The sequence below is a fragment of the Theobroma cacao genome, chromosome 1 (assembly GCF_000208745.1).
Source record: "Theobroma cacao cultivar B97-61/B2 chromosome 1, Criollo_cocoa_genome_V2, whole genome shotgun sequence".
In the NCBI taxonomy this organism is placed as follows: Eukaryota; Viridiplantae; Streptophyta; class Magnoliopsida; order Malvales; family Malvaceae; genus Theobroma; species Theobroma cacao.
The window spans coordinates 33976830-34000749 of NC_030850.1; the positions used below are offsets into that span (position 1 = coordinate 33976830).

The 23920-nt window shown below is 35.5% G+C and overlaps 4 protein-coding genes and 1 non-coding gene across 8 annotated transcripts; 2 read left to right on the forward strand and 3 right to left on the reverse strand.

Moving 5' to 3' along the window:
- TRNAM-CAU lies at positions 245-316 on the forward strand. Its single transcript has one exon. It is a non-coding gene; the product is annotated as a tRNA-Met (tRNA).
- LOC18614032 (putative glucose-6-phosphate 1-epimerase) lies at positions 377-4338 on the reverse strand. 2 transcript variants are annotated; one of them, XR_001928498.1, is made up of 9 exons: positions 3183-4338; positions 2895-2969; positions 2564-2620; positions 2308-2471; positions 1910-2044; positions 1300-1402; positions 1055-1154; positions 472-824; positions 377-423 (listed from the first exon to the last, which is right to left on the reverse strand). XR_001928498.1 is itself a non-coding variant. In XM_018123309.1 (8 exons), exons 1-8 carry the CDS (start codon positions 3291-3293, stop codon positions 616-618), a joined length of 954 nt encoding a protein of 317 aa, XP_017978798.1. In that variant the 5' UTR covers positions 3294-4338; the 3' UTR covers positions 469-615. The 2 variants fall into 2 exon arrangements, 1 of the variants encoding a protein (XP_017978798.1); XM_018123309.1 differs by lacking the exon at positions 377-423 and having other exon boundaries at positions 469-824.
- Positions 5946-11083, reverse strand: LOC18614033 (common plant regulatory factor 1). Of its 3 annotated transcripts, none has more exons than XM_018114059.1 (12): positions 10872-11083; positions 9112-9228; positions 8836-8874; positions 8615-8710; positions 8437-8517; positions 8005-8159; positions 7809-7857; positions 7616-7664; positions 7114-7322; positions 6835-6912; positions 6617-6742; positions 5946-6504 (listed from the first exon to the last, which is right to left on the reverse strand). In XM_018114059.1, the coding sequence occupies exons 2-12, from the start codon at positions 9172-9174 to the stop codon at positions 6343-6345; spliced, it is 1107 nt and encodes a 368-aa protein (XP_017969548.1). In that variant the 5' UTR covers positions 9175-9228; positions 10872-11083; the 3' UTR covers positions 5946-6342. The 3 variants fall into 3 exon arrangements, with proteins under 3 accessions (XP_017969548.1, XP_017969547.1, XP_017969546.1); XM_018114058.1 differs by having other exon boundaries at positions 7114-7319; positions 8836-8880; XM_018114057.1 differs by having other exon boundaries at positions 8836-8880.
- LOC18614034 (GDSL esterase/lipase At4g01130) lies at positions 17671-20966 on the forward strand. Its single transcript, XM_018123254.1, has 6 exons — positions 17671-17754; positions 17877-18302; positions 19396-19614; positions 19715-19878; positions 19987-20257; positions 20406-20966. The coding sequence occupies exons 2-6, from the start codon at positions 18044-18046 to the stop codon at positions 20672-20674; spliced, it is 1182 nt and encodes a 393-aa protein (XP_017978743.1). The 5' UTR covers positions 17671-17754; positions 17877-18043; the 3' UTR covers positions 20675-20966.
- On the reverse strand, positions 21834-23063 carry LOC18614035. The gene has a single exon (XM_007051583.2). It carries the CDS (start codon positions 22739-22741, stop codon positions 21863-21865), a length of 879 nt encoding a protein of 292 aa, XP_007051645.2. The 5' UTR covers positions 22742-23063; the 3' UTR covers positions 21834-21862.

A 23920-nucleotide genomic window follows, 5' to 3' on the forward strand; every position in this document is an offset into this window, starting at 1 on the left:
TTATATATCCTTTTTTTCTTTTTCCTCTTTGTAAAGCATTGCCTCCGCTTCCCTCGTCGTCCATAATCTTCTACTGAGATCTATAACATAAATTAGAGGAGTGAGGACAGCATGATAAACCATGAAAAGGAGGCAGAACTTACCGAACATGGTTTAAGCGAGGGGCATAATATAACTTCTATTTTATTACCTGAAAAGTCTAATGATATGGACTTTAAAAAACGGAACAATTTTATCACCAACAATCAGAGTGGCGCAGCGGAAGCGTGGTGGGCCCATAACCCACAGGTCCCAGGATCGAAACCTGGCTCTGATATGAGTGGCTTCCAACCTCTGAAACATCTTTTACTATTTTCTTAATACCTACTCCTGGAAAAATGTTAGGATAATTTTCTTATTCTCCATATAACAAAGTTTTGATTTTGACTTTCATTATCAACAAAGATTAAATTTTTTCTGTGGAAAAAGTTTAGCAGCCATTCTTGAAAAGACGTAGGCTTATGGTTTATTCCTGTTACAAATTAACTAACATTGAACTATTCCTACGAGTGGAGCTACTGAAACATCATACATCGTACTGGTACATCTTCTGAAAATTTGATTCGTACCATTTCATCAAAAACCTTTGCTCTGGAGATCAAAATGCTCACTACAGAATGTTGATGGTACAACTGAGAGTTCCTGCCTCCCTGTCCATTCCTCACCTGGTTTCAAGGTGACGGGCTTCTCGATTGCTGCTCCATCAACGCAAAGCATCTGCTTGTACTCATCATCTCCAAAATCTACCATGGATTTCGATTTCTTCTCCCATGGATTCCATACCACTGTACATAGCAAAAGATAAAAGGTAAATACAAAGATGAAAATTCATTATTTATTTAGAAGATGGACGGAGCATACACTCCTTTCTGAGATCTTCACTCCAAAGTGTTCTTATGTAGTCGAGGGACTTATCATGTCAAGCATTCATACTCTATTACTCTTTTTCTTTCAATGTGTGGGAAACCTAAACATCCTTTTACAAAGAGATTTCCTCACAAGTACTTGAACTTACCAACATCAGGTAGTCCCTCCTTCCTGATAACATATGTCCGTTTCCTTTCATGGTCAAGTACAGCAACTACATTTGGCGTACTGAGATAAACTCGATCCACCTGTCAGACCAATTGGACAACATTTAAATTTGTTATTCTTTTAACTGAAAAAGAACTGCTACAAAGCAATCTTGTGTTGCAGCACTCTTGCAAGATAAATGACTTCAAGCATGAGACACTCAACCTAATAATAGAACTCATGTACCTCGGATTCAAAAGTTATAGCATCTCCTTGCTCTGTAAAACGTTCCTTTTGGCAAATGTTGTCTAGGTAGTCAAGCGTCTCCAGCCCTTCAATCCTCACTTCACTGTTGAAACAGTTGATGTTCATGTCAAACCCAGAAAACAAATCCCAATTTATTCATCACAACCAAAAAAAAAAGAAAAGGCAAAACTGATGAATCTTCTGAGCAGCACAATTTTTTTCATTTTGAACAAATCTCACTTAATAAGCTTTGAACTAATAGATTGTTCTAGATTTTATCCCAGCATGTGTAGCTTGAGCAAGGCCCAAGGCTTACCAATGCAAAAATTCAACAGTTCCAAAACAGTCATTCTCTTCTTTCATAATGTTTCTAGAACAAAGATGAATTTGGTCGGTCATCAATGAAAACTGCAGCATCCTATATTTGACATTTCAAACTAGGCATATTTTCCACAGGAGACAAAAGCTTTCCAACTTGCTGATTAAAATGGAACTCATTCAATCTCACTACTCTCCTTTTTGGTCCCTTCTCCATTCAGGGTTCACAAAAACAAAATAGTATGATATCAAAAGGGAAACTTATCAAATTTCAGCAAATAATTCTCTGTACCTTATGTCAGATACCAACAAATATGTATGATACGCAAAAGAGAAACTAAATGGCTTCCCATTGACATTCCTAACTCGTGATATTAGCGTCAGACTTCCATCTGCTGCAAGCGACACTCTCAAGCGAAACTCAAAACTGAGAGGGGAATAGAAAAAATTTGTTAGCAACATACAGACAACAAGTTTAGTTATAAAGGTCACAGCAATTGATGCAGTAGTCGGCAACTCGCAGTCTATGGTTTCCTTCAAAAGAGTTTGGCATGCTTCTCACCTTCAATTGTGAAAAAGAAAACTCATTCATGCACGGTAATAAAACTAAAATATATTTCCTCCTTTTCGAGAGGATTATATACAGTTGATAATAAATCAACAAAAGGATGTAAGCATCCCAGTTCATACCTGTAGGGCCAGCACTTAAGATCTTCTTCAGATGGTTTAAGCAATAGGTCAATGAAGGATTTGCCATGGGAATCATTTGGACTAAGAGGTGGAGGGTTTTCATCAATTGTCCAAATCTTGTTCCTAGCAAATCCATGTTGCTCAAGTGACCCGCAGTTACCAAACTTAACAAGAATTGAAAATAAAATCCATAAGCAATTATAGATATAATTCCATATAATTACATTTTAAAAAGTGACAAAAAAAAAAAAACTACCTGTGGGAAACAAATAGGGATCCCTCCTCGAACTGCTTTTGGAGGCTTAAAAATTGCCTAAAAATTCATGAAAAAGATCATATTAATCTATAGCCATAAATCAAGGCCACCTCTTGGATAAGTTATACAGAAATTAACCATACTTTACGGAATCATATGAATTAACCCAGCCCTGCAATGCTAGACAAACCTTCAGCCCTCTACCGGCAATTAAGTCAAAAACGAAAATATTTTCTTTGGACATGAACTCTAGCCAAAACCCTCAATTAAGGCATTTAGCAAAAAAACAAAGCCGTGTATGTTTAAAAAGAAAAGAACTAGAACATGCCACCTTACTACTTGTAAACAGAAGTTCCTCCCCTTGCTCATTCCTCCATGAAGTGACCTGTCCTCCATGTAAGCTAACCTATAGCATTAAAGGACAAATTTACACAAAATTAACCTGAAATCCTTCAATGTTTCTGTGATTCCCACTGATACACATATGAAAATAACAGACACCATGCATTTATCAGATATAGTTACAAGATGTCCTGTCAAGGACCAATTCATAATTGACTTTCATCCATTCAACAAAAGCAACTAGAGAAAGAGGGAAAGAACAAATCTGAAATCTCACACTTGCTGAAGCCCCTCGTGGATTCCGAAGCACAACCTTATCAATCCCATTCCAGTCCTTTGAAATCTCTGTCGCCGCCCTGTAATCCCATACTGCTGCAGAATGCCCCATTTTGGAAACCAAAATCCAGAAATTTTCGAACGACTCACCCTTTTTAACCGAAGAGTTTCTAGAATTTAAGAAACAATTCTAGAAATCTTAGAAACACCGAGATGCCGGCAAGAATGAATGGAAAGACACACTTAGTCAGACTGAGGAAACGTTCATTAATAGCTATATCTTGTGACAAACCTCTGATCTCGTGAACTTACAGCAAAACCCAACTACCAACACAAGTTTCCTGCTCTTTGTTGACAATTATGTCTCAGATCTAAGGCTTGATTTGCCAAACTACTGCCACTAAAAGAGTGCCATTGAAACCCTAAAGACCAAATACAGAGACACCGAAAGGTAAAACATCTGGCAACTTTACAAACCTACACCTAACACCCCCTAGTTCATAACGGAATCATGATAAAAATTTGTCACTTCCACAGCAGAAGAAGACAATCTGAGCGAGTTCCAATAAGGATAAAAAACATAAAATGTAGACACTCAAAAACTAACACTGCTAGAAACTTTTTCCCTCAAATTTAATGAAACCCATTCCCTTAACAAAGGATTTAAGTCTCCAAAACTCATCAAAGGATGAAATTTGTATGAACAAGAAGAAATTCTCTGCTGACAATAAGTGTACTTTAGTATAACCAACTTTCAAATTCTAACAAAACCCCACTTGAGGAGATCAGAAACTCCAGAATAAATAAGCCTTAGAAAAGTAGAAGAATCTAGTCTTCAGTATTTTTTTTACAGACAGTTTCATAGTTAAAGCACAAAGTTGAAATCCAAGGACAAAAGCATTGTTCATTTGCATGGAAAGAATGGACATGTTAAAATATACCCTTTTTCTCAGAAGCAACCTATTCCAGGATTGATTTAAATATGACTAAAACTAAACTTTGAAGGAACAAAAAGCCAGATAATGACACATTGATTAAGAGGCCGGCAAGGAAAGGCTAGACTGTATGGAAAGGTAAGGGGGACAGGGGGGCCGTTACAAGGATCTAGGACATGGAGATACGAGAAGTACATGTCGTTTGTACAAAACGGTCAAGACCCCAAGATTTGAAAGTGAGAAATTTTTGACAATTCAACTATTTTATTATTATTTTTTAAGAAATGTATCTTCGCTGTTATCTTATCTTAGTATCTTACCTGGGAAAAAGAAGAGAGCACCTTACCAAAACAAAGACTTCGCATTTTCTGAGTTAAATTCTAAGACCTGCTGAGGAAGGCTGAATTGCTAAGCATAGGTAGCATCACCAGCATGCCATCAATTTTCTTTTTTTTTTTCTATAATTTATGGTAGCATAAATTTTGATAAAGACACTTTGAACATCTGAGAAATTTGCAGAGTGAAGTCAATAAAGTTTCAAATCCAAAAATAATTTCCAATGCATAACACACTTGAAAATTTAAATCTAACTGTGTAAGCTTTCATATGAATATTCATGTATTTAATGATAATAAGTCCAAGAAATGCAACCTGACATTTCTATCCATGTCTAGTTTAATACAGGAATCAATTCACAGACAATAATTATTTGCATTATTTCATTTCATTCTTGTCACATATTCATTGCTTCCTCTATCACTTTAATTATTCAACTAGAGTCCTATAATTACATTACACCCCAAATTGCATAAGGCTTGTTATGAGAAAGTATATTGCAAGAAAAGTTTTTATTTTGATCACTTAATTTGTAATTAAAATCAAATGATCAGAACCTAATAGCTAATTTTCCTTTAAAAAAACAAAGGGAATAGGGGAGGTGGGAAAGGGTAATCATGCGGAGGACAAAAGCTGGTAATGTTTGAACGAGGGATGATGCCCGCCACCCCACCAGGGATGAGGGTTTGAATCATGTGGTCATCAGGCAGCAGCCTTGCCGCCTTGTTCTTTGTGGCCCCACATGTCTGGTGCCCCCATCTCAACTCTCATGGGCACGTTTCATGTTTTTTTTTTCTTTTTCTCAAATCAAACTTCATTTTTTTTTTCTTGTTTTAAGATGCAGATGCACTTCAACTCCACACGAAAGCAATGACTCAAACCAAGGCTGTATTCAAGGTTTCTGTCTATCCGTGAACTTTAGAGAAATTATTGAAATTTTAATCTTTTGAGACTAAGTCAACGGTAGTTAATAATTTCTACTGAACTAAAACACACAAAATCAAAAAAAGAAAAATTAAGATAATCATAGATTGATAGAGTTAAAAATGTCAATTAACATAGCGTTTCGTTTTTATTAAATAAGAGTTTAATAGTACCACAAGAAGTTTAAACTTTATAATTTTATTATTTTTAATTAAAAATATATGTTTATTAAGTAGAAGCAGATGGTTATCTTAATTCTTTTGAATATGAGATTTGTGAGACGGACGACTCTTTCACTCGTGGAGAAAAGAGACCTATCTTGATCCGAGAAAAAATATCGCGCAACCAAAAATTGAGTAAACTCTTATTCAACTTATAAATTCAAAATCCATTACACCTTTGGGTTCTTGAATCAAGTTGGATGAACTTCTTGACCCACTCCGTTTCTTGCCCTGATCTGAAGTGACCAACAGAAGGCAGCCCACAGACATTTGGTTAGGTAATGATTCGGCCCAGAAAGGAGGTTGGTCATAGTCATTTGGGCCACGGGGTGGAAATGGATATGCAAATTACAGCATGAAGTCAGACAAACTTCTCATTTTCACACATCACAAACAGCTACAGCGCTGAGTCAATAAAAATTGCACAATCATTAGAGATTACACATTGAAGGTCTCCAACGCCTTTCTTCCTAAACTGAAAACTCTAATTCTCGCTAATGCACACTACCTTTCAGGGCTTTCTCAGGACTCTGATTTTCAAATAAAATTACAATCAGTTCTGCCATGAGAGAGCTAACTTACAAAGGAAAAGACCTGTCCGAAGCATATAGTTTCAATCCTATCAAACTAGTTCATCCCTCTACTAACTGTTAGCAGTAGTTTTGGGCTTGTAATTATGCCAAAGCTACGCGATTGCCTCCAATTTTACGTCAAAAATATATCAGGTAAAACTTTTTCTCCTTGATCAGCCGGCAGCCACTGCGTCAGCTCTAGGACTCGCATCCAAGAGTTGATGCAGCTTGGCACCAGAGTTGGAGCTTTTCTCATACATTTCACCCTCTTTGTTGTCTTTGTTGTTCATAACAATTTCCTTCGCTTGTCCCAGCTGAGTATGTTTCAGTTCCTCCTGTATTACAAAATATGGAGTTACGAAGGCGAAAATCTGGCGTCACTGAAAATGAAAATAGAAAAACTAATCGAGCAGGAAAATAAACTAAAAAAAAGGTAAAAGTGCCTACCACTAAATTAGCATTCTCTAGCCTTAGTTTCTCTGATTTCTCAGTTAGTTGATTTATTTCAGATCTGAGTGTAGCATTCTCTACAGTCAACGATTCAACTTTACGACCAAGCTCTTCAGTCTCAGCCTACAAAAGAATATAAAGTATTAGCTTCAGATCATTCAAAGAAAGAAGTCTGAGTTTTTAAGCACAAAAGAAACAAGATGTATTTCTTGTACCTGCTTCCTCAACCTTGACCTCCTAGCAGATTCTCGATTAGATTGTTTCCTCCTCTCGCGTTTCAGCTCCCGTTCATTCTAGTTAAAATTTATTTAAGTTAGCGACAGCTTAAGATAACACAACCTACCCCCTCACCACAATGTAGAAAACAATAAAATGTGCATTAACACCTTAAAAAGAGCAACAAAACATATTGAAATTATAGGCAAGCTTAAAAATAAAGCTCAGGAAAACAGGATAGAATAATAGATAGACAAGAACTCCGTCCACACAGATACCTGCAACCAGACTTCAGAAGGCATTACTCCACAAGGTACGCTCGTGGGACTGGACTTAGCATTCATGGTGGTAGGGTTCCTCAGCTCCAAAGCTGTGGTCATGCCAGGAGAAAGTACAGTTCCAATTGAATTAGGAGAAACAGTTGCAGTCACCTCTCCCACAGGAACGATTGCATTAGACTTTGCCTCATTTTTCCCATCTCCACCTGCTAACACAGAGACCATACATGAACAAACCTAAACCTCCAAACATTAAAGTGGGACCAACAGTATCCCAAGATTCAATAATTTATTTCTCATTCTTTTCATTTTCTAACACATGTAAGGTCCTTTTAAAAATCACAAAAAACGTTAGCATATCAAGGTCATGAACCTAAATACCGCACATTCAAGTTCCAGAGGTGCGCCTGCAGATCTTTAATGGGATTGCCTCATATAGGAGAGAAAATTGATAGTGCTTTTAAATAATTTGAAATATACTTGGTGAAGAATGGAGTCATACCAATGGTTGGTGTACCCTCCCTGCTTCTTCTCCGTCTAGTTTGATCCGTCTGACCAAAGATGTGCAGTGACAAAAAATAAGCTTTAGCATTTTGTCCTTAATCATTGTTTAATATATTTTAAAATAAAATAACTTTAAAAAAAAAAAAGAAGGGTGTTGGAAACAGGTTAAACAGAGAGGAAGGAGATCTCACCCCGGTTGTATTCCCATCACTACCGTCAGTGGAAGCTTCAGTCTCCGCACTGTCCATATGATCACAAAATTAGTCCAGCAACAACAGATCAACTAGGATAAAATCACTTTGTTGTGCAATCTCCTACAAATACGTTGCTAAGGCATAGCCTTGATCTCCTAAATAATACTACTTTGTCCTCAAACAATTAACAAACCTCTGGGACAGCCTAGGTTCAGGCCCACCCTCAGCATTCTCAGCAGTACCATTGCCAATTGACATTGCAAGACCATCAAACCCTTTCAGCTTCTTCATTAAACCTCGTTCTGAATTTCCCGAGGACTTTGTAGCTGTTTCCACAGTGGCCGCAGCCTGCAGTACAATGCTCAGGTTATATTCAGCAACTGCTTAAAGCATAAAACAAAAACAGACAACTTCCCATCTAACTAGTAGCCATAAAAAAGAATACTGTTTAAACATAGAGCAGTAAGAAACAAGAGGATTGTACAGCAATATGTGTCCTTTACATACTCAAACATCATACTAAAAACCTAATACTCATTTTGAAAACTGCAAAGGAGAGTAAAACTACTAGATAATTTCAAAGAATTAATACTTTAGTTAAAAGATAGTGACAAATTAAACTTACCAGAGGAACAGCAGGATGTGCATAAACTCCCCCATGTGAGTAGATTGTTGCGTAAGGTGCCCCATAAGGTGGCATCATAGGCTGGAAGAATTAACATGTTAGGATATTCAACAACTATTATAGAGTAGCTCAGTAAAACACTTTAACGTTAAAATGCCTTGGAGCTATGGGCAAATACCTGTGGTGGGCCCCACATATAGGGGGGAGGAGCATGGCCTGACGCCACAGCTGAATTATAATATGGTGGCATAGCAACTCGAGGACCATAATATGCCTAAATACATAAGAAAGAACCATAAAATCCCCATTAGCAAATTCATTAAAAAAATCAGATTGTGAATTTTAGTTGAACAAAGGCCTTAACAACTACAATAGGAAAGAGGGAACTAAGTAGATAACCTGCATGGCTGCCCAATCGGGATAGACATGAACATTGGTCTGATCCTATGAATACAAAAGGATTGACCAATACTCAGATATAAACTTCAAAAATTAATCTCCACAGAAAGATTAAATACTAAGAAGTTGCAACAACAACTACATTAAAGATCTTTTCCCTAAATCAAATGGGATAATCATTAAAAGAAAACTATAGTAATTGTTCTTTTCTAGCATAAAAAAGCTCCGGTTTATTCCTAGTTTCAACAGTTAAACATGCATAATCACTTAGCTCACCGTTGGCACTGGTGAAGATGATTTGTCGGACTTAGAGGACTTTCCTTCATCGTTGTTTCCCATGGTCGCAACAAAGTTGAAACCTAATTTCTAGGAGTTCGTTCACCTCTGTGTCAACTGCAATCAAGGAGAGAAACATGAAGCTGTGCATGACAGCTAATTTCTAGATAGCAATAGGAACAGTTCAGATTAAATCATAATAGCAAATTGGTACTGAATAGCAATTAGATCCAATCATTTTGATTGAATGATACAATTGATATCACAATGCTAAAGAGTACGAAGAAATCGTCATTCTACTTCACTATTTCTGTTTATGGAAAACAGAGGCTGATGGTTTGACTTGGTGAAGACAAAAGACCCCAAGTTGGAGTTGGACAAAACAAATTCGGTGTAACTTGATGCTCAAAAAGAACACCATGAAACTAATGCAAGTTAAATTTGTAATTGATGAACTGGCTTGATGCATGCCATCATCTTCCTTTAGAAACAGAAATGATTTTCAGAATTCTACTTCCTGACTTTTCCTCCAAAAAAAACTTACACACAGCTGCAGTAGTGTTCGGAAACTGCTTATTGGTATAGGTGCTCACCTTATGAGTTAAGTGGTATACTACCATGCTTGGGTAATAAAACATAAAATATACTTACAAATAGGGCTATTTTGTAATGCATTTGTAACTAAACACTAGAATTTTATGACATAAAACAGGTTTAATCCAGTTTGAAGAATACAATTTAATATCTGCCAAGAAAAGAATTTACAAAGAGCACCAAATAGTCCAAAGTAATATCTTTTCAAGTTTATGTTCACCAAAAATTACAAAAAGTCATGATCTTGCCAGTCCTTGAGCAATAAAAAGAAGAACGGAGAGAAAGCCAAGACGAAAGATGAATAGCCCGGAAAAAAAATTGAAAGCTGAGGGTATAAACGTCTTTCCATACCTACACCCATAACGAGAACAAATTACAAAATCCATCTTTATACCTAGAAAAAATAATTACAAAATCCATCTCACCAGATTAATCTGTTAACTAAAGGACAAAAATACCCTTGAAACTGAAGATGTCTGCAGTTCTTCTTCTCTACATAATAAGTTCTAGTACTTTATTTTCGTTTTAGATGAATCCACAACAAATTTATCTGGAAATGTTTCTTTAAAAACAAAAAGAAGAAGCACTTTTTGGTAAGTGCTGTTTCGATCTGTACAGTCCAATATCCTCATCTCCATAACTTTGCCTCCTTATTCCCTTAAACTGATTCTAAATGGTTCTCTCTCTCTCTCTCTCTCTTCGTCAAAAACAAAAAAGTTGATGAAATTCAGTGACTAAGAAAATCGGCCGAAGTAGTCATGCAAATCCAAAATTTCTAATCAGAGATGATCACGAATTGACGAGATCCAGGAAAAAAGTCCTACAAAATTAATGAAAGGACCAGAAGAAGAATATATCTATTAAATTCTACAAAATTCCGTTATATTTTGAAAAGTCAGTTCAGTAAGGAGCTGTAGAGATTTTATTTTCAAAACAATCAAAAGTTTGATCGTTTTAGCTTCAAATTGAATCCACTTTCCTACACTACCTCACCAAATAAAACCGCCAAAAATAATTTTAAATTTAACTCTTTAAAGAAAAACTTTCCTGCACTTTCATCAGCTTTCTGAACAACCAAACAAAACCTTACGCATTAATCCACTAATCCAAAATAAAAGAAATAAAAAACTACAACCTGAACTCTAATTTCAACATAAGTTACATACCTTGAAATCTGTAATCCGAAAACCTTCCTTCCCTTAGCAGCGAAACGATAATTCACAGCATAAAGTAGACTATCTTCAATTAAGAAAAGGGGGAAAAAGTAGACAAGAGAAATTCTAAAACGAAATAGTCAAAAAGACTGCATTATCTTCACTCAGAAACAGAGAGAAAAGTTTGAAGGTTCTTTTTTTTTTTTGCAAATTCACAGAGAGGAATAGAGGAGAGAGAGAGAGAGAGAGAGAGAGGAGGAGGNAGAGAGAGAGAGAGAGAGAGAGAGAGAGAGGAAGGGCGGAGGCTCTGGAGAAGAAGAAGAAAGGGAGCGCCAAGGCAACATCCACGTCACCAAACACGTGTCGTAGAAAAAAGCAAATGTACAAATACACCGTATATACTGGGGGCAAAGTTGGTTGTTGAGTTGGCCCATCGATATTCGCGCTGGCCATTTATTTATTCCAACGTCACCTCTGCCGTACACGTGTTCGTTATTTAGTCGATCTACGCGTCTTGGGTAAGGGGTCCAACCTATTCCACCCGTCATGTGGGCTTACGTGGTCATGTTTCTTTAATTTAATTTTTAATTTTTTAAAGAATTGGATATTTAATTGTCTGAGATTTAACTACAATGAATAGGTCCTTTCGAATCCACCACTGGCCACTTGTTGACGACCTAATTGGGGTCTTAACCCACGCTTTTGCCACGTAAGAATTATTTCCCTGATATTTTAATTCTGCTTTTTTTATTTTCCTATCCGCTAGTTGCAATCCTTTTCCTTATTTTTTAATAGTAATAATAATTCTATAATTTGCTACTTCTAGTCTATCTATTAATGCCTGATTGCAAGATTTTTACGTTAAATTTTGAAAACTTTTTACATTAATAGTCAAACACGACAAACAACAAATACGAACCGCAATTCACCCACATTCTTGCAATTTGAAAATTGACTGAATAAGTTTTTTTATTGGTAATATTTTAAAAAATCATTTCCATAATAACCACTTGTATTTCTCTCTTTAAGAAATTTGATTTATTTTTTAAGTTAAAAAAATTTTTGATGCATGATGTCAAAGTCTTTTGCTACTAGAAAAACTACTTTTGAAATATATGTATGATGTTATCTATGACAGAGAATAAACTGTGTCATCTAATTATCTTAAATCTAAATCATTTAAAATTCATATTTGTGTTTGCACTATCATATTTAATACAACATTGTCAAGTCTATAACTTTTTTCTTAACATTATTACTTTTACAAGTTTAAATTAAGAATGATTTCATGAAAAATGAAACATAGGTAACTATCAATTTCTTCTTTTTCTTATTAATATATGCAAGAATGTTTCAAAATATAAAAATAATAATTTAACACTTGAACATTTAATTCATTTAAATCATACAATTTTAATTACAAAAGTATTGAAAATCATAATCGTGTACAATATCTGCTAAAATTAAATCACTTTGCCGTATCCGGCCAATCCAAATTGCCATCAATGTAATATTGAAAACCAATTAGCTCTAGCGAATGTGCCAATTTGGAAAAAGAGGACCAGTGCCCTTTGACAGGGCCTACTTTGAGAGACAGTGAGGCACTAACAAATTTGGCTTGTATTTGTTCGATTAATTTTAATTTGAAATTTTTAAAATTTTAATTAATTAAGTAAAAAAAACTAAATTAGTTGAATTAAAAAAGAGAATTGAAATAACTAAAACTAAATTATGTCTATATATTCGATCAATTATTTTGATTATCTGAATATGTTATAAGATGACATAATAAATTTATACAGAACACATATCAAGCATTTAAGTAAATTAGACCCCAAATCATGCTTTCATTTATTAAACATATCACAAATTATTGACTGATTAACCAATGATCTTGAATGATAGGAGAACTAACGTCCATAGAACTTTGGGAAGCTAGAGGATGTTGAACTTCAACCTAATGGCTGAGGATCTCGATAAAAGTATCATATGACGACGATGGTTGTCGACGGATTGGATTGTAGCATCGTCGGTTATAAGGACTCAGCTGATGATGAACAAGAATTTGTAGGACCAACCATGGAACAAGAACTTTTCTATGAAATATAAAAGAAAAAAGGATTCAAGTGTAAAATTGTAAATAAAATAAGTAATCTGAGTAAGAATATAAAAAAGGGTTTCAAGATTTTTATAAACTAACGTTAAAAGGTTAACGAGTTTTGTCTGTCTCAGATCAAGGGTAAAGCTAATCAATTTTTATTAAGGAATCAAATATGAAAAAGAATAATGTATAAAATATAAATAATTAAATACGATATATAAAATTAATAATTTTATTTTATATTATTAATATTGTTTAAATAATAAATACTGAAAAATAATTTTTTTTCAAATAAATATGAAACATAATGTGTATAAAAAAAATCTTATATAATCAAGATTAATAAAATAATAATATATTGATAAAATTTTAAGCAACAATCAATAATGCAACGCTATAATCTATATTTGAAAAATATATAATAATTTTTTAATTTTAAAGATTAAAATCATTGAGAATACATAATAAAAAAAACATGACAAGTAGAAAATAGAACTATATAAAAAAAAAAAGAATATAGTCGAAGATTTATAAAAATTTGAAAAAGAAATTCTATAAAAACTTAAAACATATAATTAAATAGAATAAAATTGAAAAAAATATATAAATAATAATATAATTAAAAAAATTTACCTCTATGTAATTTCACAATAAAAAAATAAAAGAGAAAAAAACAAAAAGAAAGAGATAGAAAGAGGTGTGAATAAAATTTAAAAAGAAAAAAATTTAAAAATTAGCATAAAATTAAATAGATTTATAAGATCATATTATTATTTTTTATTTATATTAATAATTTAATATAAAATTATTTTAAAAGCCCATTAAAAAAATACATATATATGACATATTGGACTAATAATTTAATAAAAAATTCTTTTTAAATTTATTAAAAAATATACATAATATATAGAAAATTTTTAAATTTTTGAAGAGCCACGCTTCCCCCTACCTCAGACTGTGAAGAGAGAGAGAAACAAAACTAGCAACAACTACGAATGTAAAAATGTTGCTCGTTAAAAGTCAAATACTTCAAAGTGCTGTCATTTGCTTGTGAAAAGGTATTTGTTGAAAGTTAGAAAGAATGGGTACCAAGAAGTAAAGGAAATAAGATATCAGAAGATCAAAGATATAATTACTCACTTTCCTTATTCTTAGCATAATATGACAATTAAGATATAGAAATGAGGTGATGGAGTTTAAATTTTCTAATTTAAAAGGAATAAAAGATTAATTCGGAATATGGAAATAATTTTGAGAGACGGATGCATGTTGTCATGTACCAAGTTATTTCCATTTAAAAAAGTTTGGTCCCAATTCTTTTCAATGCATACAAATTGACGAAAAGTTTCGCCCCCCCGCATGGCACGAGTCAAATTAGTACTTTCCGCTGCTATAAAAAGGTGGATGGTTTTATGGTCCTGCTTCCAAACAAAGACCGAAAGACAACCCGCAAAGATTTGGAGCACTAATGTCCCGTGGGGTATGCGAGCCAATAGAAAAATGGCTGCACCATAATTAATTTTCGATAACTAAATGTAATCTGCAACTATTTTATAAGAATAATTCAATTTTTGAAAGAGTTGAAAAATCTGGAAAAAAGAACAACCGATTCTCTTCACTATTTTTTCTTTATTTGGAATTTGGGATGAGAAGTCTCGAAAATATTTTAAAATTTCCATGCCAGAGAGAAAAAAAAGCTGGATGCCGGCGTGCTCCTACTTGCTACTGTGGGCGCATGAATAAAACAAAAGAGAAGTGAAAGGTAACTGAGGTAAATTTAGGTGATGGCACCTCACTTTCCGACGCGGAGAGCACTCCTTGTCTGACGCAATTGTTTTGACTCGAATTTCACGTTATCTTAAATCTTGACCGTTCATCTTCGGGGTTGAATCAAATACACTTTTCCCGGTCACCTCAGGAGAGCGCCACGTGTACGCTCAGAGTTCTCTATCCTACCATCAAATAAAAAAATCATAAAAAGATGGAAACTTTACCGTTAAACAACTCGCTGGACCCACCTCTGACGTAAATGGAATCGACGGCCAAAATTTCGTAAATCGGAGGGATAGAAACGAACCACGACTCTTGGAAATGAGAGAGTATCTCTGCCAACGAGGCCTGCCTGGGCTAGAAAAAAGGTATCTGAAAACACGTACTCGGGTGTGGTCCCTACCAGCTTTGGCATATGTCGGTGAGTGCGAGTGGTCCGGCCAGTGACGTGTCCCACGTAGGTGGACCCCACCGGAAGCAGAGGTTGCGTAGCCAGCTCACATTTCACGCCCCTTGGACTTTCTAGAGATCTTCAATGGCCCACGTGTCATGATCAAATTTCCACGTGGGAGGACTCCACATGCCCTTCCTTCATTGGTTCGCCCTCATTTCATACAGCCCTTAATCAACTCCGCTTAAGGAAAATAACACAGCAAATGAAATCTAAGTAAATATTTTTTTAATTTTTTTATGCATTTCTTTTTGGTGCCGTAAATTACTGAATTATTAAAAAAATCTTTAAAATGAGATGGGAATGGGATGTAAGAAGCGGAGGCGTGTGCAATTGGATTGGCCAAATAGTACGAGGGAGCACGTGACCGGGCCGAGTGAGGTGCGACGCAAGCGGCAGAGGAGCCACGTAAGAGAGCATCGTGGGCCGTTGGTTAGTTGGCAAGATTGACGATGGTGCGAACTTTGCGGTGGAACTGAGAAAGCGACATGTGATTGGAGGGATCTGACGTGGGGTGGTGAGACCTCTTTTTCTTTTTCGCTGAAATTCGATTTAGCGTGTGGGGGGTTAATTCAGCAGCGGCATCGTTACCGACAAGGTGACGTGTCGTCTAGGCATATGGTTTACGAAGCAACATTGGTGGGTCCCAGTTGACGTGGACGAGAAGCCAATGTTGAGATCGGACCCGATTTACATTTTAAAAAATTCATCGATAAAAAAAATTGATCAATGTAAAATTTAAATTTTGGTTTCATAAATGCCCATGACATATCTTCGCATTGACGAAAACAGCCCTGGACGCCGCATTTCAATGCCATTGTTCCCATCGCGTTCACATCTAGGTTTATCAACCCTAGCTTTAATAGTGTTATTCCTTCCTTTGTTTTGTTGGTATGACAGATGACCACGGTTGCTAATCCTTTGTTTGTCAACCACCGATGAAGGGAGAACAACTTTTGCGGTCATCTTTGGGCATCTAATCTATCGGTTCATCCGAAAAATAATGAACAATATTAAATCTCTAATAAAGTTTCCTTCTCATTCTTTTCTAATGGTAAGGATTGAAGTTTATCGTTTGACATTTTTATAGAATTTAATGTAAATTTAATGGGTAATCATTAATTTTTATTTTGTTTTTTATATTTACTTGCTAAACTTCAAATCGTCTTAAATGATTGATTAAATGTAATCACTATAGATAATTTCACCCCAATAAATGTGAAGATAATGACTAATATATATATATATATAGTTACTTAAACAATACAATTTAAAAAAATTAATAATCAAATTAAGATTAATGAAAGTTGGATGAGAAAAGTGATATAAGTTTAATGATTATCTATGAAATTTACTCTAAAATTTATCTACTCAACAAGATGTCAAGATCAGCTAAGTAGTTCATGTATGTTTCTTAAGGGTAGGGTAGAGTCACAACTTATTCATGTGAATCTTAAAGATTTATTTTTAAACAGTGGTATGTAATTTTCATATCATTTATTCATGGATAATTTTATATATTTAAAACAAATTATTAATCTTTATAAATTACTGATTAACTTCATGTTAGAATATCTAAAACTTAGCATGATATTGCACATCCACCGAAGTGAAAACACACAATTTGTTATAAAAGCTTTTCAGACCGTTTAAGGCAAGATTTGGTTGAAGTTCAACAGGACCAGGCCCTTAGAAAAATATGGTCTGAAACATTTTTGGCTGGCAGTCGGCAGGCTTCTGAAAGTCTCTAATGGGTCATGGTTATGAACCTATGGTTCGTGGCTCATTGGACCAAAAACATACGAGCAGGAAAGCCTGTTACTAGAAAAACCTTTCGGCTTTGACAACCAGGCCAAGTTTTAGCATCCTTTCCGGACAGTTGATGCTGTCCAATTAGGCTCGAATTTATGTTTTTTTAATGGCATGGGCCTGAGAATATCTCTTTGCCTCTATCAAAATTAAGAATCCTGGCAGTCATCAGTTTCCAAGAAAAACCTTCATAAAGTGAAGGATATTTTTGGCCTCTTGTAGTGTGAATTATTAGTGTAGTGTACGTATACCTGTAAGTATGAATTTTATAAAATATTTTAATAAATTTTACAGAATTTATGATTGTAATTGATTAATTGTGATACAAAAATTATAAGAGATAATGCCGATACTATATATAAAATAGGAAAAAAGACATATAAAGATAAAATATACATAGAACAAAAGATATATGTGATTTACTTTAAACTTTAAACCTCCGGTAACTCAAAAGCAACTGTCTTCGATCAACTGATGACAAAATATATAGAAGAAAAGATAACTCACTATCTTAAACAAAAATCAGTAATACTGAAACTAATTAACCAAGCAACTGAAATATCACTTCTGAGAAAAATAAAAATCTAGTTAAAACTTATCAAGTTACCTAGCTAAACATTCGCTAAAGTGGATTCCATATATAGTTGCCTAGCCCTTTGGTGCTGCATCAGGATTCTGCAAGGGCAAAAGCCAACAGTAGACGGTCCAGAAATTTCAGTTCATTCCGCCCTGTTTTCTTTTTCAAACGCATATCAGTGCTTTTGGTATTCTACTTTTACACGTTTGATTTCTTTAGATTTGGCCTTTTGTTTCTGATAATTATCACTTTCCCTCACTTTGCTCTGCTATCTTTATTTTGTCTTGCACGTGTCAATCTCGGGTCCAGGCACACTAATTGATTCAGAGTTTCATATCCGGTCATTTGCCATGTGTTTAATCCTTTTGGAGTCACTTCCACTTTTCTATATAGTGTCAGGCTCAGCCAGCAACAATCGAGTACTCTTCTCTGCACAACTCTAAGCAAACCTACAAGAAACCAGTTCAATAACAAAGATGAGTCTCTCTTTGTCCGAAATCATTGTCGTTTTCAGGCAGGTTGTAGTCGTTTTGTTGGTGACGATGGTAATGTTGTCACGCTGTTCAAGTGGTTCCAAATGTGAATTTAAAGCAATCTTCAATTTTGGTGACTCAAATTCTGATACCGGCGGGTTTTGGGCAGCATTTCCGGCACAGTCAGGACCTTTCGGCATGACCTACTTCAAGAGACCAGCTGGTCGTGCTACTGATGGAAGACTTATAGTTGATTTCTTGGGTAAAACTCTGATAACGTTCCCATTAAAGCTTTAATTTATTGTACTTACAGACAAAGCCTTTATTTCTTCTTCTTTCCTTGATGTGAAAAGTGTCAGCTTGCCTCCAAGGAGCATTAATGTCAGTAGATCATTACTAAATTTGATACTTTAAAGCATCTACTTATTAATGTCGAGTAGCTTGAGACAGTGAAGATTCAGGGAATCAGATGTGTTTGTGTAGAGCTTTTCTTTTACTCTCAACTGAAGATAAGTTGTCAAGTAGCTTGAGACAGTGAAGATTCAGGGAATCAGATGTGTTTGTGTAGAGCTTTTCTTTTACTCTCAACTGAAGATAAGTTGTCAAGTAGCTTACTTCCTGTGGGCCTTCCATTGCATCGCTCTTCTTCCAAGGCAGCTTCATCTTTCTTCCTTTCGTCGAATGCTAGACACACTTTGCCTTCAATTATTTAGAAGAGATTAGTGTAACGAACACAATTTATTCCTATTCCTAGGCCTTACTCACTCGTTTGACATTTCCTTATCCTACATTGACTAGAGTTTAGGTTTCATCGGGCAATTTCCCAACTCAAGACAAGAAGTCGAGCTGGAAAGGAGTTGGGGCATGTCAATTAATTTATCGAAGAACAGCATCAATCTTAACTGACAATCCAGCAATTATCTAATGAGCCAACTTTTCCACTTGTGTCCAAGACGTAGTCCATAAGGTGGGTTCTGTCAGGATACTCTTTCCAGGCTGGACTTCGACCTTGAATAGACGACTCAGAGATTGCCCTTGATTATACATTTTATCTTCCGCAATGGCCCATTTTTGAACGATCTTATCATTAATGAGTGATAGATGATTACACGGGGCCTAAATAAGATTTTGACAACCCTATATCTGCTGGTTGAGTCTGTTTATTGTCCACCTTGGTAATAAAGAACAGGAATCTTAGGATTCGATCCTTGGTAATTGCGAAGAGGGATTACATGTCCTTTTAGCAAAACTTGTAGTCTATTTTTATGACAGACGTTCACACTCATTCTATTCTCATCAAAATTAACATCATATTTTTATCTTTCTCTTTTAATATTGTTTTTTAAGATTTGCAGCTCAAGCTCTGGGATTGCCATTCATCAGCCCATACTTGCAATCAATTGGATCTGATTTTAGGCATGGAGCCAACTACGCAACATTGGCATCCACTGTGCTCTTGCCTAACACTTCTTTATTTGTTACTGGGATCAGTCCTTTTTCTTTGGCCATTCAGCTCAATCAAATGAAGGAATTCAAGGCTAAAGTTGTTGAATATCATTCTGGAAATAAAAAAGGTACACCACTACCACTACATTGCCCATCCTGATAATAAAACATTGAAACTCCATTTTTCTTTTGCAATGTAAAGGTCATGAGTGTTAAATTATTAATTAGGGTCAACGACAACGAAGCTGCCTTCAACAGATATCTTTGGAAAATCACTCTACACCTTTTATATTGGTCAGAATGACTTCACTTCAAATTTAAAAGCCATTGGTATTGAGGGAGTGGAGCAATATCTTCCCAAGGTGGTTTCCCAAATCGCTGGCACTGTCAAGGTAGAGACTGAATTCTCCATAAGATAGTCTTTTAGAAGCCCAAATTTTATTTTGGGCTGGGACTTTACGTTTTAACTTAATACTCAATCTAGCTGCTAAAATTTCCAGGAGCTCTATGGGCTAGGGGGACGTACATTTTTTGTACTAAATCTTGCACCAATTGGCTGTTATCCAGCGTTTTTAGTGCAGCTGCCACACAACACCTCGGACTTGGACAAATTTGGTTGCCTGACTTCTTACAACAAGGCTGTGGTCGATTATAACAACATGTTAAAGGAGGCACTAAGCCAAACTAGACGAGATCTTCCCAATGCTTCTCTAATATATGTGGACACTCATGCTGTTCTGTTAGAGCTTTTCCAGCATCCTACAGCCCATGGTAATTACATCCTTGGACTAAATTCAAGCACATTGATCTTTGCATAAAGTGGATTTCCATAATGCAATGTTGGCTGCGATCAAATTGGAACTTACACATTGAATGAAACTGTAAAATCTGATTTCTCCCTGTTTTGGTTTTGGAACAGGTCTTCGATATGGCACCAGAGCTTGTTGTGGATATGGTGGTGGCACCTATAATTTCCACCAAGTGGTTTACTGTGGGAACACAAAGGTGATCAACGGAACCAATATGACTGCATCGGCTTGTGAAGACCCAAACAACTATGTAAGCTGGGATGGGATTCATGCATCTGAAGCAGCCAACAAACTTACTACATTGGCCATTCTCAATGGCTCTTTATTTGACCCTCCTTTTCCACTTCACAAGCTCTGTGACCTCCACCACATTGGTTGAAATATTAATCCCTTTCGTTCAAGAATAATTATAATGAACTTTGACCGTTCAGTCGGATTATCGCAAGTCAATTTTGCTTTATTCACTCAAAACAACCGGTTTGTCTAGCCTGCATCATATACTAAAGGAAAAAGTTACCAACCATATATAATGGGATTGCTGATTAACTTCTTTGTTGGGAGTGCGTCGGCAGGAACATTTGCAGCCCTGCAGGCGAACCGATATTTACATGATCACGGAAAATTTTGTATTCTTATGCCTTCAGAAAATGAATCAAAGCTGTTGAGAGCTACTCCAGAACAACCAAAGTGAATAAATAAAAGGCCTGGTAGGTTGAGTTTGCTTGTCAAATATAGCAGCTTTCATTCTTCTTTGAAGCCTTTTTTCTCCCCTTGAATACATTAAGGTACATTGACTGCATAATTAATTAGAATATCATTAGCCAAAGTTGATGGTTGATTAATCGTTTAAACAAGAGGAGTTGTTCTCCTTTCTCGTCCAATGCAAAAAGAAATGTTAACAGTTGCTTTCTTTTGCCCTTCTGGTTTCAATTAGAACTTAAGAAATGAATATTCTCCAGCTATAGGCACAACAGGCTTTTTCTGCACAAAATAAACCCAACATTCCAAAATGCTTGTCTTTTCCCCTAATGATTAGTATTAATTATTAGGATACTAAAGACTAGAGCCAAAAGATCAGACTAACTGGAATAATTAAAATAGTACATTTTATAATAAATGAAAGTTACAGGCCAAAAAGCCAAACTTACCGTCCTACCAAAACCTGGCCGTGGGGCTGGCTGGTGATGCATAGTTTTCACCTATTCCTAACGCAGAGAAAGCATTACGGATCTTCTTTGGGAGTGGGATGAATTAAATGACTGCATACGGTACAACACTTATAGGGCACTGGCTAACCTAATCAAATAACGTTCACTGGTTTTCCCAATCAAATTCTTCCACAAAATTCTCATAAATAATGAGGAAAGACTTAACCAAATAACTTACTAATGTATTTTCTCTTCAATGAGCTACCAGCAATTCCAAAGAATGATGAGAAGAGAAGATATCAGGATTACAAATCTATGATGAAAGTATTTCCATTTATAAGAAGCTGAAAGAGTTGAAAAGAACAAAATGTAGGGAAAAAAAACAAGAAAAAAGAAAAATGAAAGGTAAAGAATATGGGTCAAGGAACATAATCATGCTCAAGGACTGGCTGTGTTCTTGTCATTGATGCAGAAGGCATTTTATCTCCCCTAACCCAAAACGTATCCAAAGTCTCAGCATTATCAGATTCCTTCTCCATAGTTTTGATCTTCATCCGTCTCAGTAATATGAAAATGATTACTGCTACCAAAATCAACAAGACCAGCCCAGCAGTTGCAGACACAAAGCCTATCACCCACCATTTCCAGATTCTTACTTTCTTCTCTGGCATAGACGGTATCACAACAGAAAAGTGCCCTGCTTTTCCCGTGACACAAACATTCCTCGCTGTCATGTTCTGAAACTTAACTGACCCACCAGCTCCAAATTTGACACATTTAAGTTCCGTCACATTTTTATCTTCTGCCTCGATGTAAGGAAAATGAATTGAAACGGGATCACTCGTGGTGCTCAACGTGACCTTTCGATCGCTTAATGTAGTTGCATTTGAAGAATCGTAAACGTTGAAGCCGACCACCGGTGAGACTAATGTATAACCAGGAATCTGATAGTATTTTGACGACCATTCTCCCAGGTTCTCATAAACTATAGCTAATCTTTTCACGTGAGGGAATGCTCTAACTCTAGGTGGGATCATGATAAAGCTGGAATTGCTTCCTCTGGCCCATAAACTCCCGCTGCGTAGTCTAATGACCGAAACTTCCATGCCTGAGAAATTAGAAGGAAGGGGAATTTTGTATAAAATACCTGTGCGGTGCTTCGCCAATGTTTGATTTGCGTAAAAATGAAACAAAGCGTCTAAAGCCTCTGGATCATGGCTATCCGAGCCACCAGCAATCGACGATAATAACGAAGAGAAAACGATGAAGATGATGAGCCAACTTCTATCAGACCCCATCAATAATATCACCCCATCAAGAACGCTTTGTTTACGTTATAATTCGAAACCGGTTTCCTTCTTTAATCAAAGCTTTTGCATCAAACAATGCAACGCAAACAAAAATAAAAAACCAAACTCGAGAATTGCAAGAAACAGACAAAAGAATGAGAGCTTTGAAAAGAAGATCACGACTTCGAAATCTTCAAACTTTATAGACAGGGCAAACCGGGATGAGCTGGAGAGTGGAAAGGGGCAAAGGGAAAGAGAGATCAAAATGCTGCAATGGGAATGGGATGTCTAGCTGTTGTATTGCATATCTATGAAACATGGAAAAGCCATGCTAAACTGGCACCCAAAAAAGAAAGGTTTCCAATATATCATTAAAATGTTTCTATTTGTATTCTCATGAAGGCAAAAAAAGAAATCTAATTTCTAATCATTTTTGTTTCACGTTTTTCTCTTTGATTCCTAGTCAGGTGGGTTAGTTGGAGAGGGAATTGGTAGTGACAGCGGTGCCAACGAGGCCATGGAGGGGGAGATTAGTCCCACAGGAGAGGAGGGAGGGTGTACACACCTCCTAATTTAGGTTTGGTTATTTTTAGGCAAGTGGACTCGGAAGCTCGTCTTCTTTTCCTTTCTGGTACCTAGGCTTTACTTTTGTTTGTATATTCTTTTTGGGTGTTATTCCGTTCAACTTACGAATCAGCTTTCTTTATTGGTTTATAAAGGTGGACTTAACAGGTGAATATATACTTATGTGTTTAATTTTTTTAAAAAAATTTAAATAACAAATATATTTTTTACAATCATTTTAATATTTTTCATATATATTGTATTTATCACGCAATATCAATTTTATGTATAAAAATAACAAATTTATCACATAAATAACGATAAAAATAACGATCTATTTTGATATTATGATATAGTTTTATCATTAGATTTTTATTATAATATAATTAAATATATCTTTTAAATTTTATCTCAATCTAGTTTTTTCATTGGCCGACTTTAAAGCCTATTTTTTAATATAAACCTAATGCATTAGGATTTTACTCTTAAAATAAAGAAACGTTGCTCCTCTCCTTACGAACTAACCTATGTGGGTGAATTAGATGGTCAAACTATGTCTGCATGTCTAATTGACTAGCTAACCGATTTCTTACAAGTTATAATTGATAAGTCAAAGATGCGAAG

Coding starts and splice junctions, on each gene's coding strand:
- LOC18614032 (XM_018123309.1), bottom strand. CDS start 3,293: ATGGGGCATTCTGCAGCAGTATGGGATTACAGGGCGGCGACAGAGATT. Junction 2,970..3,182: donor CACGAGGGGCTTCAGCAAGT/GTGAGATTTCAG, acceptor TTAATGCTATAG/GTTAGCTTACATGGAGGACA. Junction 1,155..1,299: donor CTATAACTTTTGAATCCGAG/GTACATGAGTTC, acceptor TTGGTCTGACAG/GTGGATCGAGTTTATCTCAG.
- LOC18614033 (XM_018114057.1), bottom strand. CDS start 9,174: ATGGGAAACAACGATGAAGGAAAGTCCTCTAAGTCCGACAAATCATCT. Junction 8,881..9,111: donor CATCTTCACCAGTGCCAACG/GTGAGCTAAGTG, acceptor TTGTATTCATAG/GATCAGACCAATGTTCATGT. Junction 6,913..7,113: donor CTTCTGAAGTCTGGTTGCAG/GTATCTGTGTGG, acceptor AATTTTAACTAG/AATGAACGGGAGCTGAAACG.
- LOC18614034 (XM_018123254.1), top strand. CDS start 18,044: ATGAGTCTCTCTTTGTCCGAAATCATTGTCGTTTTCAGGCAGGTTGTA. Junction 18,303..19,395: donor ACTTATAGTTGATTTCTTGG/GTAAAACTCTGA, acceptor TAAGATTTGCAG/CTCAAGCTCTGGGATTGCCA. Junction 19,615..19,714: donor TCATTCTGGAAATAAAAAAG/GTACACCACTAC, acceptor ATTATTAATTAG/GGTCAACGACAACGAAGCTG.
- LOC18614035 (XM_007051583.2), bottom strand. CDS start 22,741: ATGGGGTCTGATAGAAGTTGGCTCATCATCTTCATCGTTTTCTCTTCG.